This window comes from Aquarana catesbeiana, linkage group LG05 (assembly GCF_042186555.1).
Source record: "Aquarana catesbeiana isolate 2022-GZ linkage group LG05, ASM4218655v1, whole genome shotgun sequence".
Taxonomy (NCBI): Eukaryota; Metazoa; Chordata; class Amphibia; order Anura; family Ranidae; genus Aquarana; species Aquarana catesbeiana.
In genome coordinates, this window is record NC_133328.1 from 203,261,108 (window position 1) to 203,281,421 (window position 20,314).

Consider the following 20,314-nt stretch of genomic DNA (forward strand, 5'->3'; position numbering starts at 1 on the left):
TGCTGCTGATTGGTGGAGGTATATTGACCTTGATTTGCTAGCTGCCTTTTTCCTCCAAGCGCTGACTTCTCTTCTCGCACTGTTGTCATAGATTTTGACAAGCTGATGTCAATGGGGCTGGGTGCTGCACCTGTGCCTCCCGGCCGCCTGACTTGCCAGGATGTGACGCACACATGCCTAAGCGCTAGTGTGCATGAGGCCTAACAGCCAGTCAGATTTTAATTCACTTTAAAGCGGATCTTCAGTCATTTTTCAACTTTACATCTGTTAAATCTTCTGCCCTTGTTGTTTTAACTTTGGATAGTAAAACATTTTTTTTCTACCAGTAAATACCTTATACAGCCAACTTCCTGTTTCTCATGACATCATGCAAAGCTCTCTCTCTCACTATCATGAGAGTTTGCCAGTAAGGCAGGGGGGATGAGTCGTAAGAGTGCCAATGAGAGCTGCAGGGCTGCAGAGCTGGAGGCGTGCCTCTGTGTGTCTGTGTAAATCCAGGAAGTGAACAGACGGCAGCTTCAGCTGCCCACAGTTAAAATGGATGCAGCCAGACTTAGTGGAGGGAGATTTCTACAGCATATTTGGCAAGTACAGAATCACAGTATATATAAAATAATATGCAAAGTGGTTGGGGGGAAGCTTCAGAATGACAAAGATGTTTTTATTACAAATGATGCTAGGAGACTGCAGTTCCTCTTTAAGCTGAATTCTGATGGGAAATTATGGGATTTACAGAACTTGACACAGTGCTTTAGAGCTTACTGAATAAGATCGTTTGTTCTGCAGTTAATGATTGAATGCCATTAACAACCAAGGCGTGTGTTTTCTTGCCATATTGTTGTTTTGATATTTGAAAATCATTTCTGTCCTGTCTGAATCTTGACTCAAACAGATTTCAAATTTGAAATGCATCTGTTGCTGCCAGTTGTAACATTCTGCCAAATTTCTCACTGAAGAAGCTGTAACTAGTTGGCAGACAATATTTGATTCAAGGTTGAACCATAATGTGCAGTTTTTTAAGATTCTTAAATAAAAAATGTGTTAGTTTTTTTAACATTAAATTGCTTCCATTTTTTACTTTGAGTTAATTTTTATGACCATGTAAGCTATACTTATTGTAATACACCTCAGGTTTACTACTAATGTCTTGCATGTCCTGGCTGTCAATGGCCCAATGATATGCAGAGGTTGATAAATGTAGACATAAGATGGGTTCTAAATTCAGAAAATGTTCCAAAAACATGCCTGTAACTGCCCTTGGTGAAAAAACATGGCTCCCAAATATGTGTGAATAATGAGGGGAGGGGGTTGGCTACAATGGGTGAAAAAATAAAGCTGCTGCACCACTTTTCTGCCATCAATCCTTCTTCTTAATGTACTGCGCCAAATTCACAAAGCATCTGCGACACTTTTGGCTCTGACAGCAACTCGTGCACTAAATTCAAGTAGTTCTCAAATGCACCATTTTTACATTGTGGGGCATTTAATGTGTCACTTTTACATCCGGGTGCATTGAATACTCCCAATTCAAAATAAAATACCTATAGTTCATATCTTATGAAAGCGGGCTAATTAAGACCAACTGGGAGACTGGCGCAGAAATATTTATAAAAATGTCTTGCGTACATTTTAAAAGTGTAGCTGCATGTGCCAAATTCAAGTACAAGTTCTAGACAGGTACATTAATTTGGCACATACTGCACCACTTTTATAATACAAGAGAGACACTTTGGCAAAATCTGTCTGTGCCAGTCTTTATGAATTCTAGGGAATGTATTTTGCTTATAGGATTCTGTCAAAATTTGTGTACTGTTACCTTGCCACTGATGCTATAACAAAGTGAACAAAAAAGCTATCCTCACTGAAGGGCCCTACAAACCAGGTGTGTTGGGAGTACACATCTGTGTTATTCTTCCCAGTGCTGAACGCACAGCTGCTGGAGTGAATAAGTGGGTAAAGTGCATTTAGCATGCTGTGAATCTTACAAAGGAGATGCTGTTTTTACTCATGTGATCTTACATTAGAGTAGAATTCCAGATAAAGCCTAACTTGTCTTAATCATGCTCTCTCCCCTCCTAACCCCTATACTAACTACTCAGTGAAAAAAAAGATGCATATGCTTACCTATTTTCAGCCTGTTCTGGTCATGTGATCCAGCTTCCCAGTGTCAGCCAGTGACGGCTGCAGGAGAGGGGAGGCACCACCAGCAATGCCTGCACCATCGGAGCTTATAGGCGACGTCATAACTCCTGACCTTCCTAGCATTTTCTGGGACTCTCTCCACCCCCCTGCAGCTGCCGCTGCTGGCTGACACAGAGGATCACGTGACTGGTGTGGGCTGAAAATAGGTATAAGTATACACATCTTTTTTTTTTTTAACAGTTTGGTTAGTAAACATGTTAGGAGGTTGGAGGAAGCATTTTTAAGAATAATTAAACTTTAACTGGAATTCTACTTTAACCACTTCACGCCCGCCGTATAGGATGTCATATGACGTCGCCCCAGTCTCACAGCACTGTGTCTAATTACAATGTACAAGTAAAGGCGCAAAAATCTGGAAAGGTATAAACACATCATGGTTTGCAAATGATGAACACAAATATAATTAGTGTGTATATAGTGCTATATTATATTATAGGGAAGGGGAATAATTCATTTGTCCATGAAGGTCCATATAGGAGGCATAGGGGGAGGAAGTAATGATATGGGGTACACAGACAGGGCTGACTTCCAGGAGAACTGAAACCAAGCTCCAAAAAGATCTGTAGGAAAAACACAAGGGGAAAGGCGCCTCTGGGTGTAGATTAAAATAGTTTAATAAAAGCTGATGTGCAAACAACTCACATTTATGTAGTTAAAAAACAGCATGTAGTAGAATGAGAGGGTGATCCATCATAGAATATGATGGATCACCCTCTCATTCTACTACATGCTGTTTTTTAACTACATAAATGTGAGTTGTTTGCACATCAGCTTTTAATAAACTATTTTTTATCTACACCCAGAGGCGCCTTTCCCCTTGTGTTTTTCCTGTGTCCAATTACAGCTGATCACATGTAAACAAGGAAATGCCGGTTATCGGCTCTCCCCTCCTCACACTGACAGCATGTGAGGAGAGGAGAGATGATCAGCGGCATTTCCTCACAGGAAATCAGTGCAAAAAAATGATTATAAATGTCATATGGGTACAGAGTTGCATGACCGCACAATTGTCATTCTAATGCCACGTACACATGATCGCACATTCCGACAACAAAATCCATGTTTTTTTTCCGACGGATTTTGGCTGAAACTTGTCATGCATACACACGGTCACACAAATCTTGTCGGAAATTCCGAACATCAAGAACGCGGTGACGTACAACACGTACAACGCGCCAAGAAAAATGAAGTTCAATAGCCAGTGCGGCTCTTCTGCTTGATTCCGAGCATGTGTGGAACTTTGTGCGTCGGAATTGTGTACACACGATCGGTATTTACGACAACGGATTTTGTTGTCGGAAAATTTTAGTTCCAGATCTCAAATTTTGTCTGTTGGAAATTCCGAAGGAAAATGTCCAATGGAGCCTCTACACAGCAAGCTCCCATCGAACATTTCCCGTCGGAAAATCTGACCGTGTGTACGTGGCATTCGTGTGACAGCAATGAAAGCTGAAAATTGGCCTGGGCAGGAAGGGGGTAAAAGTGCCCAGTGTTGAAGTTGTTAAAGTAGATCTAAATCTAATCACTAAAATTACATTGAAGCTTTAATATGGTAAAGCTGATTTTCATATCAAGCAAATATGGTCCAAATACAAGAGCCATGTGGCATTCTTACTGGAATCTTGGTGTTCTTTGCTTATTTCTTCTAGATCAATGTAGTAATTCAGCATAACGCTTAGGTCACTTACACACTGTACACCGCCCCACACAAACAACCACCCATCTTCCCCCCGCTGTTTGCCGGTCCAGCACTTACCCCATCGGCTTCCAGCTCCTCCCCCTACTAGGCATCCAATAGGATCGCCTGTCCTTTCACCCAATAAGGCAACCGGTGTCAAAACCCGCTTCCTGATTGGCCGGGAGGAGAATCAGTGTTACAACAGCGAATGTTCATTCGTTGTTGAAACACACCTGAGTGGGATCGGAGAGCACTCTCTGCTACTTGAGCCCACCCTATATTGAAGCATAGTAGAGTCTCTGCCTCTAATCGGTGCTTCAAAAATACAGCCCCCCCGGATTGGAATCCATTCGCTGGTGTCCTGAAAGGGGTTGGACACATGGATAGGGGAGGTGGCGATGGACGGGGGGGCGGCGCCCTTGCGCCTTTAATGGATGGGCCGCCCCTGCTATAAACCGTATCATTGATGAGTAGTCCACAAAAATATATATATTTTAGTAATGAGTGGATCTTTGTGAGCTGAGTCTGGCCTTGGTCTCATATATCTTGGATACTACAACAGCAAGATCTCCTTGCCATAATATCTGATTGTGTTCTTGTCATGAGAATGTTAGATGTCATAATGCACCTTGGTTCTGTCTGGTACCTCTTGTTGCAAATGGCAAAAAAAAAAAACAACTCCTCATAATGTCCAAAGCAGACCCAAAATTTGCACCAACAGAACCCCAAGATATATAGGAAATTGTCACATGCTTTAACTCTCCGGCATCTACAAAAACTGAAGTATCAGGTGTGGGTAGACTGACCTTTTAAAAACTAAAACACATCTTTAAAACGTTAAGGCTACTTTCACACTGGGGCGGAGGGGACCTTAGCGGTAAAGCGCCGCTAGTTTTAGTGGCGCTTTACCGCTGTTATAGCGGCCCATTATAGCGGCCATATATTTAAGCCATAAATCAGTAATTCTACCCCTTTCCAAAACACTGGTTCTGCTTCATTTTGAATATGCAGTTCAGTTTTGATCACCAATCCTCAGGAAAGACTTTGCTGTATTAGAAAGAGCTCAGCAAAGGGAAATACAATTAATAAAGGGGGTGGAGGACCTCAAATATGAGGATTGATTGCATAGATTAGTTATTCACTCTGGAGAAGAGGCACATAGGGGGATATGACTACATTGTGCAAATTTATAAAAAGTGACTTCAGTAACTATAATAAACTGTTTACTCTATGGTCCTTGAAGAGGAAATGTGACCACAATTTGAGGTTAGACGGGGCAGTAAAAATGTGGAACTCCCTCCCCAGAAAGTGGTATTGGATGAGAGTGTCAACAGCTTCAAAAAAACTTTTAGTTGTCTTCCTTGGGAAGCAGAATATACAGGGCTACGGGAATTTTGTGAGAATGAAAATCACACACACATACACTTACTTAGGTTGAACTGAATGGACCTGTGTGTTTTTTCAACCTTATAAATTATTTAACTATGTATAAACTATAGAAAAGTGGCAACTGATCACACACAGTCCCTCAGACACATTTTACCCCCTAGTGTGCTTTATCACTGAGGACCACTAGGGGGTGAAATGCATTTGAGGGACTTCTACTGTGGGTGGAGAGAGCTGAAGCCATCTTGCATTTCCTAGTTTAGTTTAATCACAATGAGTTGGCATCCCAAGAGCGATTGGTTGCCATTTTTCTGTAGAATATAATAGCATGAGTAGCTGTTTTATACAATCTACACCAGTTCATTACATGTCATGGATAATATCAATGACAGGAGCATTAAAGCGGTACTTTTTTATCTGTCTACATATGTATAAACTGTAACTTCTATAACATGTTTACAGTCTCTGACCATACCCTGTAGTATGGACAAAGTCATTGGCCACCTTCTGTAGCACATCCATGGTTTCTGACAATTAACTGTAGCTGTAGTCTGATATGCACCTGTTGAAAGGAAATAATGTATGCATAAATGCTGCAGACATTTTTATGTTGCAAATCAAAGGATGTGTTTCAGATTAATTGAATAGCAGCCAAATGTATGCTGCACTTCCTTTGATGAATTTCTATGTCAGTGGCTCATGTTGTTTACACCAAATTCTGACCCTACCATCTGAATGTCGCCGCTGAAATCGAGACTCATCAGATCAGGCAATATTTTTCCAATCTTATATTGTCCAATTCGATGAGCCTGTGCAAATTGTAGCCTCATTTTCCTGTTCTTAGCTGACAGGAATGTCACCCAGTGTGGTCTTCTGCTGCTTTAGCCCATCTTCTTTAAGGTTCGATGTGTTGGTTCAGAGTTCAGAGATGGTATTCTGCATACCTTGGTTGTAACGAGTGGTTATTTGCGTTACTGTTGTCTTTCTATCATCTTAAACCAGTCTGCCCATGCTCCTCTAACATCAACAAGGCATTTTCATCCACACAACCGCCGCTTGCTGGATATTTTTTCTTTTTCGGACCATTCTCTGTAAACACTAGAGATGGTTGGTCGTCAATATCTCAGTAGATCAGCAGTTTTTGAAATACTCAGACCAGCCTGTCTGGCACCAACAAAAATGCCTTGTTCAAAGTCACCTAAATCCCCGTTCTTCCCCATTCTGATGCTCGGTTTGAATGTCAGCAAGTTGTCTTCACCATGTCTAGATGCCCAATTGCATTGAGTTGTTGCCACATGATTAGCTGATTAGCAATTTCTGCTACCAAGCAATTGAACAGGTGTGCCTAATACACCTTCCATCTTCACACGGTCTTTCATATGGGTTTGCGGGCTCCAACTGTTTAAATGTCTAAGCTGTGATGATGGCAGTCCCGCACATATGTGCAGGACTCATGGCCATGGTACAGACCTCTAAAGGAACCCCATGAGTATGACATCACCAGCTGCAAGCAAATATCTCCTAAATGGTGCATATTTAGAAGATCTTCATTTTACCTAGAGGTAAGCTTTATTATTAGCTTACCTCTTAGTAAAAGCCACAAAGAGTTTAAAAGAGTTTACTATCACTTGGCAAAGTTATTGGCACAGAGTTGCGAGAGACTGTGTGGAAAATGTTATGATCCATAAGGATATACTGGTGAGAGAGCTGGAGCTTTTAAAGCCTGACTCTGGGCTTGTGACGTCCCCTTCACTGCAACTGATTTTTTCATACAGGCTATGGGACCTTTCTGAAAACAACCCATACTTACTTGCATACACTTACTACTTAGTGTCTTACTTTTTGTCTTCTAAATTTATTTAACGTGTCCCTACATAGAAATTAAAAATACTAAACTATCAGCAAGACCAAATAGCTTTTAGCAAACCTCTTAGGTCAGCCATAGATGGATCAAAATTCACCCGGATCAGCAGGAACCAGACGCAATTCGATCCATCCATCGTCAGGCTTGTTGTACTGAAGTCACTCGATCAAGCTCATTACAACCAGCCTGTCGGATTTTCCTTGGGTAATCACTGCCAGTGGCTATAGCAGCCAACAGTGATCATTGTATTCTGACAGCTTGGGAAGACTCCCGCTGTCAGATTACAATAGCACAGAGGGAGGGATTGCCCCGTCAACACTGACTGTTGAGCAGTTTTCTTTCCTTCAACTTGTTAATGGAAAGAAAATTGTATAATGTATGGCATTACCTCAGCATACATTTTTTATACTGCTACCTAACTGAAGTGGCTACATAAAAGACAAACTTTCTGATAGTCACTGTTTGCAATGCAACAAAAAACAGCAAAGGGAGGGCGCCAGGTGAGTGTGAGTTTAAAAAGCAGTAACACTTTATTTAAAAACACTTACATCAAGGTGTCTTGTGAGCAGCATACAGGGACGGTGTGGATTGCCATGCAGGCAAGCATCCGTCACAATTGGATGGAGGATTGTTGGAAAACAAGCCAACACACAAGCTAGAAAGGGGGCGGTCCACAATGCATTTCCGAGGCCCCACCTCCTTCATCAGGCTAACCTGCCCCCCCTGTGGAGGAGAAAATTTAGGCTGTCAAATGGAGAACCCAAGGGCCAATAAGAGTGGAGCCTGGGCGGAGCAAGCCGTGCCAACCAGGAAAAGGCAGTAATGGTGGTATTAATGGGCAGCAACCAAAATTGCAGCGTGTGTGTGTGTATAACAGCACAACAATAATACACCCTTGGCATAATGAGCTACAGGGCAAAGGCGGAACGGAAACAAAAGGATAATTCATGGTTGGGAATTGTGTTATCCAGTCTGATTGATCGGCTGCACAATAATATATAGAATAATTGAAATTGATTGTAATGCATAGCTACAAACAAAACCTCATCAATGTGTCTGTCCCCAAACTAGCTGATAGTGGAATCACGGAAGGAGCCAAGGAAAAACCACTGATGATGTATTTATTTATTTTTGTTTTATTTTGACCAAAAAATAGAGCCAAAACATTAGCTAAAACATTTCAGGAGCCTCAGATTGAAGATGGGTGGTTTTGTAGCTCCTGAAAAATGTGTTGGCTCAAGTTTTGGGTCTATTGTTTAGGTGAATTGAAAAAAAAATACATATGTGCCAAAGTAATTTAGGGGGCCTCAAAAATTCCCCAACTTTTCTGAAGAAGGGGGTTATTTAGGCCCTCAAAAAACAAAAAACATGTTTTGCCTCTATCTTTTAGATGACATAAAGTGAAAATTACAAATACATAAACTGTGGGGGTTTTTTTGTTTTGTTTTTTGTTCTACTCATTCCTTGATTTTTTTAAGTTCATATCCAGATCTATCTGACTTTGGACAGAAAATATTCAGAATTTAGAACAGCCAAAAAAAACACAAGAGCTTGCTTATTAAATTAAGACATGTAAATAATTCTTCCAGTGTAGACAAGTACCATCACACCTCCTGTCCTAAGACAGACTTTATAAAAGTCATTCTGGCCTGTGGCATTCCATGGACAGGGATGGGGGATACCTTAAGTAGAACAAAGGTGACAATGCTTCAGATGAATACCAGTGAAAGGTATGTGTTGACAGCTTATGGAGTCAGCTAAAGGATTGTATTGTGAGTTTAGTATTATAAGTTTCCCTGTAGGTTTAATTTAAACATTATAGCAAACAGAATACATTGTTTTGTGAGTAAGCTTTTTTTGTTACAATATTCAATTCTTAGTAAAAGAGTGATACATGAATTTGCTTACATCAAAGGAGCTGCTGCATATGTTCTCATTATTTAGGTCTCTTGGTTACACGCTTGGATCACACCCACAGTGTGAAATCTGCACCTGTTTTATTTCAGGAAAAATCCAACAGCTTTCATTAAAGATTATTTTCTAAATTAGAGTCCTTTTCATCCAATGTTGTTGCGACTGTCTGTGGATGGAGAATCTGTGCTTTGTCCTAATCACTCTGAAAATATTATTTGGCCAGAATCATATAGGAAGCTATCTTGCAGATGGTGCATGTGTAAAGAGCTGTAACAGGGTTTTTATACTAAAACGTTCATAGCATTTTTCCTCTTTATACCAATATTTAATTGAATGTAATTGTTTAAACTGGTGAAATAATTACAGCTAAAATTCTCAAAGGGACTTTTGTTTGGTTGCAGAATGTGTCACAATTTTTTATATTGTTAAATATATCATAAATATGTAAACATTTAATCTGTTCAAAACTGATTAATACGTCTTTGGAAAATGATAATACATTTTATTGCCTATCATATATTTAAAGATATAGGTGGACAGTGTTTGTTAGTTTTCCAGGGGGGACTTCTTCTTATTATCTTCTTCAAAGGGGAGGTCTTGTTGCTTGAATACCCAACACAATAAAAATGATTTAAAATTATCTTGATATTGTAAAATAAATTGTTTAACAAAGTAAATCTGTCAACACAAGGTTGTAATAAGCATATACCTGAATAATAGGCAATGTCAGGTGCCAGTCCATATAAAATTTTAGGAACTCCCTCTTTACAATGTTCTTTAGCTGCCTCTAAATAATGGGGCCTTGCAGTATCGACATTTTGACTTTCCATGTCTATGCTATAGAATGTCCTCCTGAGTGCAACTCACAATGCAATGCCTCAGATAGCTAATGAGGAGTATTATGGGACTTGCCTCAGCATAGACCTAGAAGTAGTAAACTGCTCACATTCTCTGATTTCAGGGGCATCTCTGTGTTGATGGATTTTCTGGTATGTTATAATGATTTTCACCTGACACAAAATAGTCTTTTGAAGACTGCCCCTTTTGTAATGACTGTATATTTATATTTTTTTCATGTCTGTATGAGCTCCCTATCATTTTTGGAAGAAATATACACACAATAGCGTCTAAAAATTTGTAAACAGACAATTTTGCTGATGTGCAACATATGCAGTATGTTTTCTATATTATTCTATAAGCTTACTAACATAATAACTCAATAAGGCTTCATGTACATGGGACGTTCTTACAACCACTCCTGAACGATTTAATTTGACAGATAGTAACCCATTTTTGCTGCGTTTACATGCCGCGTTTTGCTGCGTTAGCATTTAGAAGCGTTTTCTAAAAAAAAAAAAAAAGAAAAAAATTTTTTTTTTTTTAAATGGCCAAAAACGAAATGCGGCTAAACAGGGGTTACCACGTTTAGCCGCGTCTAGACGCGCTTGGTGTCTGAAACGTCGGAAACTTCGGCGTCTGAACTCTTTTTTTTTGCCTTCAAAAAAAGGCCTATAAACGCAACTGCCTAAAAACGACAGTTAACGAACCTGTGTACATGTACACATAAGATAACATTGAATGAGTTCAGGGGCAGTTGAAAAAAGTGTCCAACTGCCTCTGAACGTCTGTTTAGCAGCAGCAGTGTACATGAGGCCTAACTCATGACTGCTTTTACAAAACACCTGCTGGTTAAAATTTTATGTCATACAGCAAATAGTAGGACAGCACTAAAAGCAAAAATAATAGACAGCTAAGACAATTAAAGTGTATGTAAAGGCAAACATTTGTTTTGAGTAGAATACGGTAGTTGGGAAAGTTTAAATCCCCTCTTTGTTTATTTTTTTCCTTTTTCTGTCCCATTGGAGAGATTTCCCTTCACTACCTATCACAGAGACACATCATGAAAAAAATGTTATGTCATATACAAAACTATATCCATATATTGCATTTTTGGATTTTAGTCAGGCTGTGGGCTAAGGAAGTATTTTATATATTTTTCACATTATAGGATTGTTAAGGAATGTTAAGTTGATCACACACTTTCGGATTTTTATTTGTCAGTTTTTAAATATGTATATTTAATTTAACAGATGAAATCTGAATCTAAAATAGCATATTACAGCAGTCTAAAAATATTATATTTTTACAGACAGAAGGTTCCAGGCTACAGAGGGAAATGCGTGCTTACTTGGCTGCCATTAAGGGTAAGTTGTGAGTCATTCAATAAATTATTTTGTATGTTGACAAATCACTATGACTACTCAAAAATGTACCTGGAGCCCCAATGGGCACAAAAACACGTATTGATACAGGAGCCATAGGTTATATTGCTAAATAAAAAGTTGGTGGCCATCATTGGATTTAGGGATAGTAACCACCAAGGAGCACATGAATTAACAGTGGACACAAAGCGCCTGACACAGTGGAAATATGAATAGTGGCCAACACTGGACTCAGGGACAGTGACTACTGCTAGACAAAAGAAAAAGATTACTATTGACCATACTGACAGGTAACCACATTAGACTTCTAAAGGGTAACCACCACACTGGACACCCAGACATCTAATCAATCATCAAATCAATGAAAGCATATCAACAGTGTTAGGATATCTCAGATATTATCCTGATTCAGTGATATTACATATATTGTGTTAATTCAGTAGTTAACAGAGTAGACAGATGTCCAGAAAATGAATTTGAACAGATGGCTGGGGCCTGGAAATCAGTAGAATTAGCACTCTTCCATAAGGAGGGGACAGCTGTCACCTTACCAGACCTTACCAGGATGCTACAGGGTGGAAAGGTTGTCCCAAACTGTTTGCTGCAAACACTTACTTTCTTAAGATTAGTAGTATTATGTTTTTATCTAATAAAGCCCAAAATATTAGTTGCAAGGAAATGAAACCAATTCCTTATGATGTTTTATGGAATAAACAGATGAAAAATGGTATGTCCTAGTTGTACAGACTGTGACCCAATACAAAGAAATTGAGGATGCAGCTTTAGGCTCTAGTAAGTCCTTATTTTCTGGCAACCGCTAGTAGTGGAGGCTGAGAACGAGCTTGTCTCAGCTCCATAGAAATCAGTGAAGAAGGAGAAGAAGTTCCAGGAGTCACACATCACACAAAACCCTCATGTAGAGAGTCCAGGCCACACACCTGACATGTTTTGCCCTGCCCAGAGGTCTACGTAATAGGAATTCACATGACTAAGCCCACTGTGAGAGGGGCAAAACATGTCAGGGGTGTGGCCTGGATGGAGTCTAGGCTGAGGCTGCTTCCACTCTTTACATGAGGGTTTTGTTTGATGTGTGGCTCCTGGGACTTCTCCTTCACTGCTTGTACAGAACCACCTAGGGACCAAAAAAATGGTTATAAGGCCTGCTTGTGGAAGCAATGAGATGTGTTGTTGTGTAGTGTCTTTTTGTGATTAGACTGATGTGCTATATCTGAACCCTGACCCAGCCATCAGAACCAGCTGGTCATACAACTTATGCCCACAAGATTTGTGTATTTTCAATGTTGCCTTCGAAGAGGTATGAAAAGACCCTCAACCCACTGTATGTTTTTTTTTTTTCCATTGGTACATACCCTCCGTGGCAGTTTTCCACTGCCCATGCCTTTTTTTTGGCAGATGTTTGCCTATTAGCCAGTTAATAATATAATTTGCCTCCCCCTCAGACTTCAGTGGATTTTGCCACTAAGTTCAGGTTCTCCACATTTTAAACAGGGTTTGCAAAACCCTTAGTGAATCAAACCTGAGGAGACTTGCTCATTGGTACGTGTTATTAGACTATGCCATGATTCTAGTCATGTAAAATATATGAAGAACATGATGAAACTGGTGGGTGATGTTGGACACTTATACAAGACACATCATAACAAAATCACTAACTTGACTGAACTGATACTATTTGCACTAGCATTCAAATTTTCAGGACAAGCTTTCAGGATGTGTCCTCTTCTTCAAGGTCCAAGCAGTACTGACCTTGAAGAAGGGAACACACCCCAAAAGCTTTTCCTGAAATTCTGGATGTCAGTGCAAATAAGATAAAATAAAATATAATGCACAGTACTCTTGCTGCAATCATTTTGTGAAGGCAATGTAAAGTTTAAGTAATAATACAATTAGTCATATGTAATTTTCAGTATTGGGAGGTCTCTTAAAGTGTAACTCCACTTTTGTTGAGAAGAAAAAAATCTCCTGTGGATGATCTGGGTACATTGAAAGGATTTTAAACAAACTTTGTAGCAGAGTCCTACATTTTTGTGTTCTGATGAAAAAGCTGTTTGTTCCACTATGTCCTTGCAATATTGATTTCTGAAAGAGAGAAAGCCTGCGCTCAATATTCCCCACCTGGTGCACTTTAAAAATTCTAATGAGAAAAGTTGCATTCCTTTAGAAGTAATTTATTCTTAGGCAGTATCTCACTAAAATGAAATTCCCTTTGCAGGGGATGCCTAAAAGTTTTACTTGAATCTTTGTGCAGACATCTGAGAAAAACCAGTGAGCCAGTCACACAAGCAGAAAATCTAATTTCTGGGAGTATTTGGTACGCCAACGGCGTATCTCCAGTTTGTCATTTTGCACTCAATTTTTTGATAGTTTCAGAAAATTAAAACTGCTTCAGATTCAAATAGAAAGGTAATTTTTTTTATTAACAATAAATTACAAAATGGCTTGTTTGGCAATTTTATATGCAATGTTATTTTTCATTGTTTAATCGGATGCCATCTTAGTGAGAGTCTGAGTAATATGAAAAGGGTGCTCCTCCTGTAGATGCCATAAGTGATGGTGGTCTACCTGTTTTTATATTAGGCCTCATGAGAGTGCCAAAACTTGCCTGTCCCTTTCTGTCTCCTGCACATTTATATTGGCCAGTGAGAATGCCCACTTTAGGGATGGACTAATAGAATTTAGAGTAGCTGAGCTTAGCAGAAGCTTTGACTCCACCTAAAACCTTTGAAGCTTTGCCTATCAGATTCACCTGCGACAGGATCATTTGGGAGAAATTTATCTGCTGGCATCTTTTAATCAAGGTATTCTTAATAATTAAAAATGTAAAACATAAATGGATTACCATCAGTAAATATATACTATGTTGCATTTTGAGTTAAAAAAATATTCTATGCAGATACAGCTTATGTCCCATACTTATATTTGTCCACTGTATTGTAATTAGCTTCAGGTAAAGTAATGGTAGATTGTTGATATAGTTATGGTATATATGTTAGGCCATTTTTGTTGATTTTTTTGTTAACTTGTTTAAATACATGTTTGCACTGAGTTGTGCTTTAACACCGTCTAGACCTCTGTGACCAACAAAGTGTCAGCTGCCAAGCATTGGCCTTCATTCTGTCTGTGTGTAAATATTGCATTAGATGTGACATCAGACCTGGCAGCTGACCCTGGGTCAGTTGACAGGGATCCTCTTGCTTCTGTTTCCTGCAGATGGCTGGACAGATTTGGAAAACACAGAAGCATGTTGCTTCGGTACTGTATGGATTACTGTCACATCAGTAAAGCAAACTTGTGGTTTTATTTTTAATTGTTTGGGGATTGTGAATTTTGTTAAACTCATGCCTAACAAAATATTTCTTGTAGCTGTCGCCTACGGCATTACAGCCTTAAGCCTGTAGCCTTAAGCCTCGCTTTGCAAAACTGATCAGATTGTATCAATAACCTGACTTGTGTTTTTTAGTCACTTTTTTATGGAGTCGCTTTGAGTGTTAATTTTTCTTCATGGTGCATGTTATGCCACAATACTGACTCATTAGAATTTAGATCCACATGTGTAGTTATAATTCAATCATTTGAAAACCCTTGACTATACATAGGTGATCTCCATCTTCTTATTTATATAGCTTTGTTATTGCATTGGCTGCACCTGTGAAGATTTAGGTTTGTCATGTTAAATGAACCTTATACTCATGCAGTCAGTTATTTGGGCATGGTAGGACCCACCACCAGCGCAGTAGCCATTACTCTTATCATTTGTAGTTTTGTCGTTGTAACATCACTTTCTTGCTCCTACCGGAAATGCCAAAGGGATGACAGGAGAGAAGAGTGGTATAATGAACCATCACCCAGCACACTAGTACTCACACACCACTCTCCTCACCAGTAACTTCTTTGGTGGTTCTTGTCAGAGTAAGGGGAAAGTAGTGTGTGTGTGTGTACTGTTCACCAGGTCATCAGAGGTCTGATGATCAAGGGATGGTAGAGCCAATGAACTTTAGTTTTAGTCAAGGCTAATCTGGGTAAAATTAATACTCCTCTGCTGCTGGTTGAGGCTCTTTAAAGTTGGAGCACCCTTGCCCCGAGCCCTCCCCCTCCCCCCACACCCCCACTCACACTCACTCAAAATCTGGATCTGGCTAGTGTTCCTCAGTGTGATGCTGTGATGTTATTCCACACATTATCATCCATTAGACATACAGAAATATTCATCTGATCCAAAATTGTGTCTTTTGAATCATACTCCATAATTGGAGTGACTGAGAGCAATCTGGTTGTGTATGGGTGTTAAACCCCTGTTTGAAACCTTTGGGCAGCTTTAGACTTAAGGTGGTAGTAAAGGCGACAAAAATAAAAAACCTCCCCCCTGCAAGTTAAGAGCATAATATGCTAGTATGCATAGTATGCATCACTGCTGACAGGGCTTCCACCTTCACCCGATCTTCCTTCTGGGTTTGCAGGCTCCAGCCGCTTGAATGGCCAAACTGGGATGACGTCACACCTGTGCATGCACTTTGGAGTCATGATCGCGGCACATCACTCTGAAAGGACTGCATACCCAGAAATCTGAGTATGCCGTCAATTTAGAGCGCAGTGCATATGCGCTGGGTGACATAACTGCCTGAGATAGGGAATATCTTCTAAACTGTGCACGTTTAGGAGATATTCCTTGTACCTACAGGTAAGCTTTTTTAGAAGCTTACCTGTAGGCACAAGTTATCAAGCGGTGCTTACTACTGCTTTAAGAAAAGCATTATAAATTATTTAAATCACAACATCTTAACATTTACTGTTCTAACTATGAGCTTTAAGGCATCCATTGTTCCTTTGTTCTATGTTACTTAAGCTTAGACTAACATCTGTATATACATACATTATTGAGTAGTAATATGCTTGAAACTGTGTTGCTTGAAGCTTTTCCTAAGAAATATGTTTCTACTAAGCAACACTTTATTACCAATAATAACTGTTTTATATATAACTTATCTGTGTAAAGTGAATGCTAAAGCCATGATTAGGCTTCTGCTTGTCATGTCTGACTTATGGCTTCATTTTGTCCAAACCTATTATCATCATAAATTACATTACAGCTACTGCTATACATATGGGTACACAATTGTATAACTGTGTGATTATTCTTTGCTTCAGTGATAGAATAGATGATTTCTTTATCTAATGTAAAAACAGTTTTTTTTTAGTATTATTGCTTTATTGTGCCCAAGTATCTAAGACAGTTTCAAATGTTGTTTTTCTAAAGAACCACCAAATACAGCTTATTTTACTTTAAAAGTTTACCACTACCATTAAAAGAAAGCAACATTATACATTTTGTTTAACTTTTTTTATTATATTATTTGTTTTATTATTTACAGTTGTGCTCAAAAGTTTGCATACCCTGGCAGAAATTGTGAAATTTTGGCATTTATATTGAAAATATGACTAATCATGCCTAAAACTGTCTTTTGTTCAAGGATAGTGATCACATGAAGCCATCTATTATCACATCAGAAATCACCCAAATGACCCTGATCAAAACTTTACATACCCTGGAATATTTGGCCTTGGTACAGACACAGAAGGTGGCACACACAGGTTAAAATGGCTATTAAAGGTTAATTTCCCACATTTGTGGCTTTTTACATCGCAGTTAGTGTCTGGGTATAAATAGTCAATGAGTTTTTTAGCTCTCACATGGATGCACTAAGCAGACTAGATACTAAGTCATGGGGAGCCGAAAAGAACAGTCAAAAAACCTGCGTAACAAGGTAATGAAAGTTTACAAAGATAGAAAAGGATATAAAAAGATATCCAAAGCCTTGAATATGCCAGTCAGTACTGTTGAATCGCTTAATAAGAAGTGGAAAATTTGGGGATCTCTTGATACCAAGCCAAGGTCAGGTAGATCAAGAAAGATTTCAGCCACACTTGCCACAGGAATTGTTCGGGATACAAAGAAAAACCCACAAGTAACCTCAGGAAAAATACAGGCTGCTCTGGAAAAAAATGGTGTGGTTGTTTTTAAGGAGCACAATACGATGATACTTGAACAAAAAAGAGCTGAATGGTCAAGTTGCCAGAAAGAAACCTTTACTACACAAGTTCCACTAAAAAGCCTGGTTACAATATGCCCAACAACACCTTGACATGCCTCATTGGGCGTTTTTGTAGCATTGGCACAGTGAAGGCTTCCTTCTGGCAGCTCAGCCATGCAGATCTTTTTTGTTCAAGTATCGTTTAATTGTGCTCCTTAACCACTTCAGCACCGGAAGAATTTACCCCCTTCCTGACCAGAGCACTTTTTGCGATTCGGCACTGCGTCGCTTTAACTGACAATTGCACGGTCGTGCGACGTGGCTCCCAAACAGAATTGACGTCCTTTTTTTCCCACAAGTAGAGCTTTCTTCTGGTGGTATTTGATCACCTCTGCAGTTTTTATTTTTTGTGCTATAAACAAGAAATAGCGACAATTTTGAAAAAAACGCATTATTTTTTACTTTTTGCTATAATAAATATCCCCCCAAAATATTTAAGAAAACATTTTTTTCCTCAGTTTAGGCCAATACATAGTCTTCTGCATATTTTTGGTTAAAAAAAAATCACAATAAGCGTTTATTGATTGGTTTGCGCAAAAGTTATAGCGTTTACAAAATAGGGGATAGTTTTATGGCATTTTTATTAATAATTTTTTTTTTGCTAGTAATGGCGGCGATCAGCGATTTTTACCATGACTGCGACATTATGGCGGACACATCAGAGATTTTTGACACATTTTTGGGACCATTGTCATTTATACAGCAATCAGTGCTATACAAATGCACTGATTCCTGTGTAAATGACACTGGCAGTGAAGGGGTTAACCACTAGGGGGCAGTGTAGGGGTTAAGTATGTCCTGGGGCGTGTTTCTAACTGTGGGGGGGCATGGCTACATGTGACACATCACTGATCTTTGCTCCCGATCACAGGGAGCAGAGATCAGTGACACTGTCACTAGGCAGATTGGGGAGATGTTTGTTTACATTAGCATCTCCCCGTTCTTCCTCTCCATGAGGCGATTGCGGGTATTCCCGCGGTGATCAAGTCCGCGGGACCCGCGACCCGACTCTCAGAGCTTCCGGCCGGCATGCGTATGCGCTGCCGGCGGCGCGCACGCAATGGCACGGCGGCAAATTTAAAGGGACATATGGGTGCACCCATTTGCCCAGCCATGCCATTCTGCCGACATACATCGGCCTGCGCCAGTCAGGAACCGGTTAAAAACAACCACACTGTCTTTTTTGGAGAGCAGCCTGTATTTCTCCTGAGGTTACCTATGGGTTTTTCTTTGTATCCTGGGCAATTCTTCTGCCAGTTGTGGCTACAATCTTTGTTGGTCTACCTGACTTTGGCTTGGTATCAAAAGAGCCCCTAATTTTCCACTTCTTAATAAGGGATTAAACAGTACTGACTGGCATATTCAAGGCTTTGGGTATCTTTTCATATCCTTTTCCATCTTTTTATAAAGTTCAATTACTTTGTTACGCAGGTCTGATTGTTCTTTTCTACCTCCTCATGGCTCAGTGTCTAGCCTGCTTAGGGCATCCAAGTGAGAGCTAACAAATGCAACTATTTATACACAGACACTAATTGTGATTTAAAAAGCCACAAATGTAAGAAATTAACCTTTAGCGCAAGAAAACATAGAAGTGAAATTACAGGACATAATGGTAAAATTCAAAGCTATTTGGGAACCCTGGGCTTCTTATTGCAATATTTCTCTCTGCCCGAGTATACCAACCTGAAATCTGGACTCTCCTGGAATTCTACCCCTTCTCTTTCTTCTCTCTTTTTCTACTCTCACTGTCGGACACACCCTGTTCCCACTCTCCTCTTTGTATGAGCAGGGGAAATTACACCCCCTATTGGTAAAGCGGAAAAGGTTATAAGCAGGCCAGTTTGCTAAGATTATACCAGCAACATTGTTTCCAAACCATCTTCTTTGTTCGTAACCCCTTAAAACATGATACTACCGGCTTTATAACACAGTCAGAATGCCGCAGTACTGGGGATGGGGGGGCACGGTGCCTTGGGGGATCAGGCATTACCACAATGAGTTTCCAAAGGGGTGGGGTGCTGGGCAACTCCCGTGTCGGGTGGCTGACCACTTCTCATAACCCCAAGGTAATATTTCGGCATGGGACACCGGTATTTAGCAGTAGGAAACCATAGGACAACTCCCCAGAAATGAGGGACTTATCCCCACAGATCCAAAGGTACTGAGATCACCGTCCCACATTAACTGCTAGCCTAAAGCAAATGACTAGTGTTAGATATTAAACATTTTAAGATAAGTAACTGTTACTCTTTTGTTCCTTATGTTTTTGTATTGTATCCTTGCGGGCCGACAATAAAAATGCTATCGTTTAAAATTTCTATTCCTGTTAAAACTCAATAAACACATTGAAAATAAAAAGAAATTAACCTTTAATTGCCATTTTGGCCTGTGTGTGCCACCTTCCGTGTCTGTACAAAGGCAAAACATTCCAGGGTATGTAAACTTTTTATCAGGGCCATTTGGGTGATTTCTGTTATCATTATGATTTTAAAAGGATCCACAAACTATGTGATAATAAATGGCTTCCTGTGATCACTATCCTTGAATAAAAGGCAATTTTTTTTTAGCATGATTAGTCATATTTTAATATAAATGCCAAAATGTCACACCTTCTGTCAGGGTATGCAAACTTTTGAGCACAACTGTACATAAAATCATTATTACAGATAGACACTTAATACTTGGCACACATAAGTATTTAATACACGGTGTACCCATGGCATTAGTTTGGTTCAGAACATTAAGGATTTTCCAAGGAAAGAGCACAACAGAAGCATTTTTTTCCAATTAAAATTCTGTCTGCCTTTCATAGGTGGGGTGGGGGGTGGTTGACTTGATTAGCTTTGTGTGTAGTTTAAGTCTCAGCTACTGAGCTCTGTAAACAGTTTTTTTTTTTGCTTTAAAGTGGTTCTAAAGCCTAAACTTTTTTTTTTTTTTT

The 20,314-nt window shown here is 39.5% G+C and overlaps 1 protein-coding gene across 5 annotated transcripts in view; it reads left to right on the plus strand.

The window, feature by feature from the left end:
* AMPH (amphiphysin) overlaps nucleotides 1-20,314 on the plus strand; it is a 335,044-nt gene that overhangs the window by 149,981 nt on the left and 164,749 nt on the right. For all 5 annotated transcript variants that reach the window (XM_073630487.1, XM_073630491.1, XM_073630489.1 and 2 more), the window contains exon 3: nucleotides 11,194-11,248. In XM_073630487.1, the coding sequence (XP_073486588.1) occupies nucleotides 11,194-11,248 (55 nt within the window). The remainder of the gene's footprint in view (nucleotides 1-11,193; nucleotides 11,249-20,314) is intronic.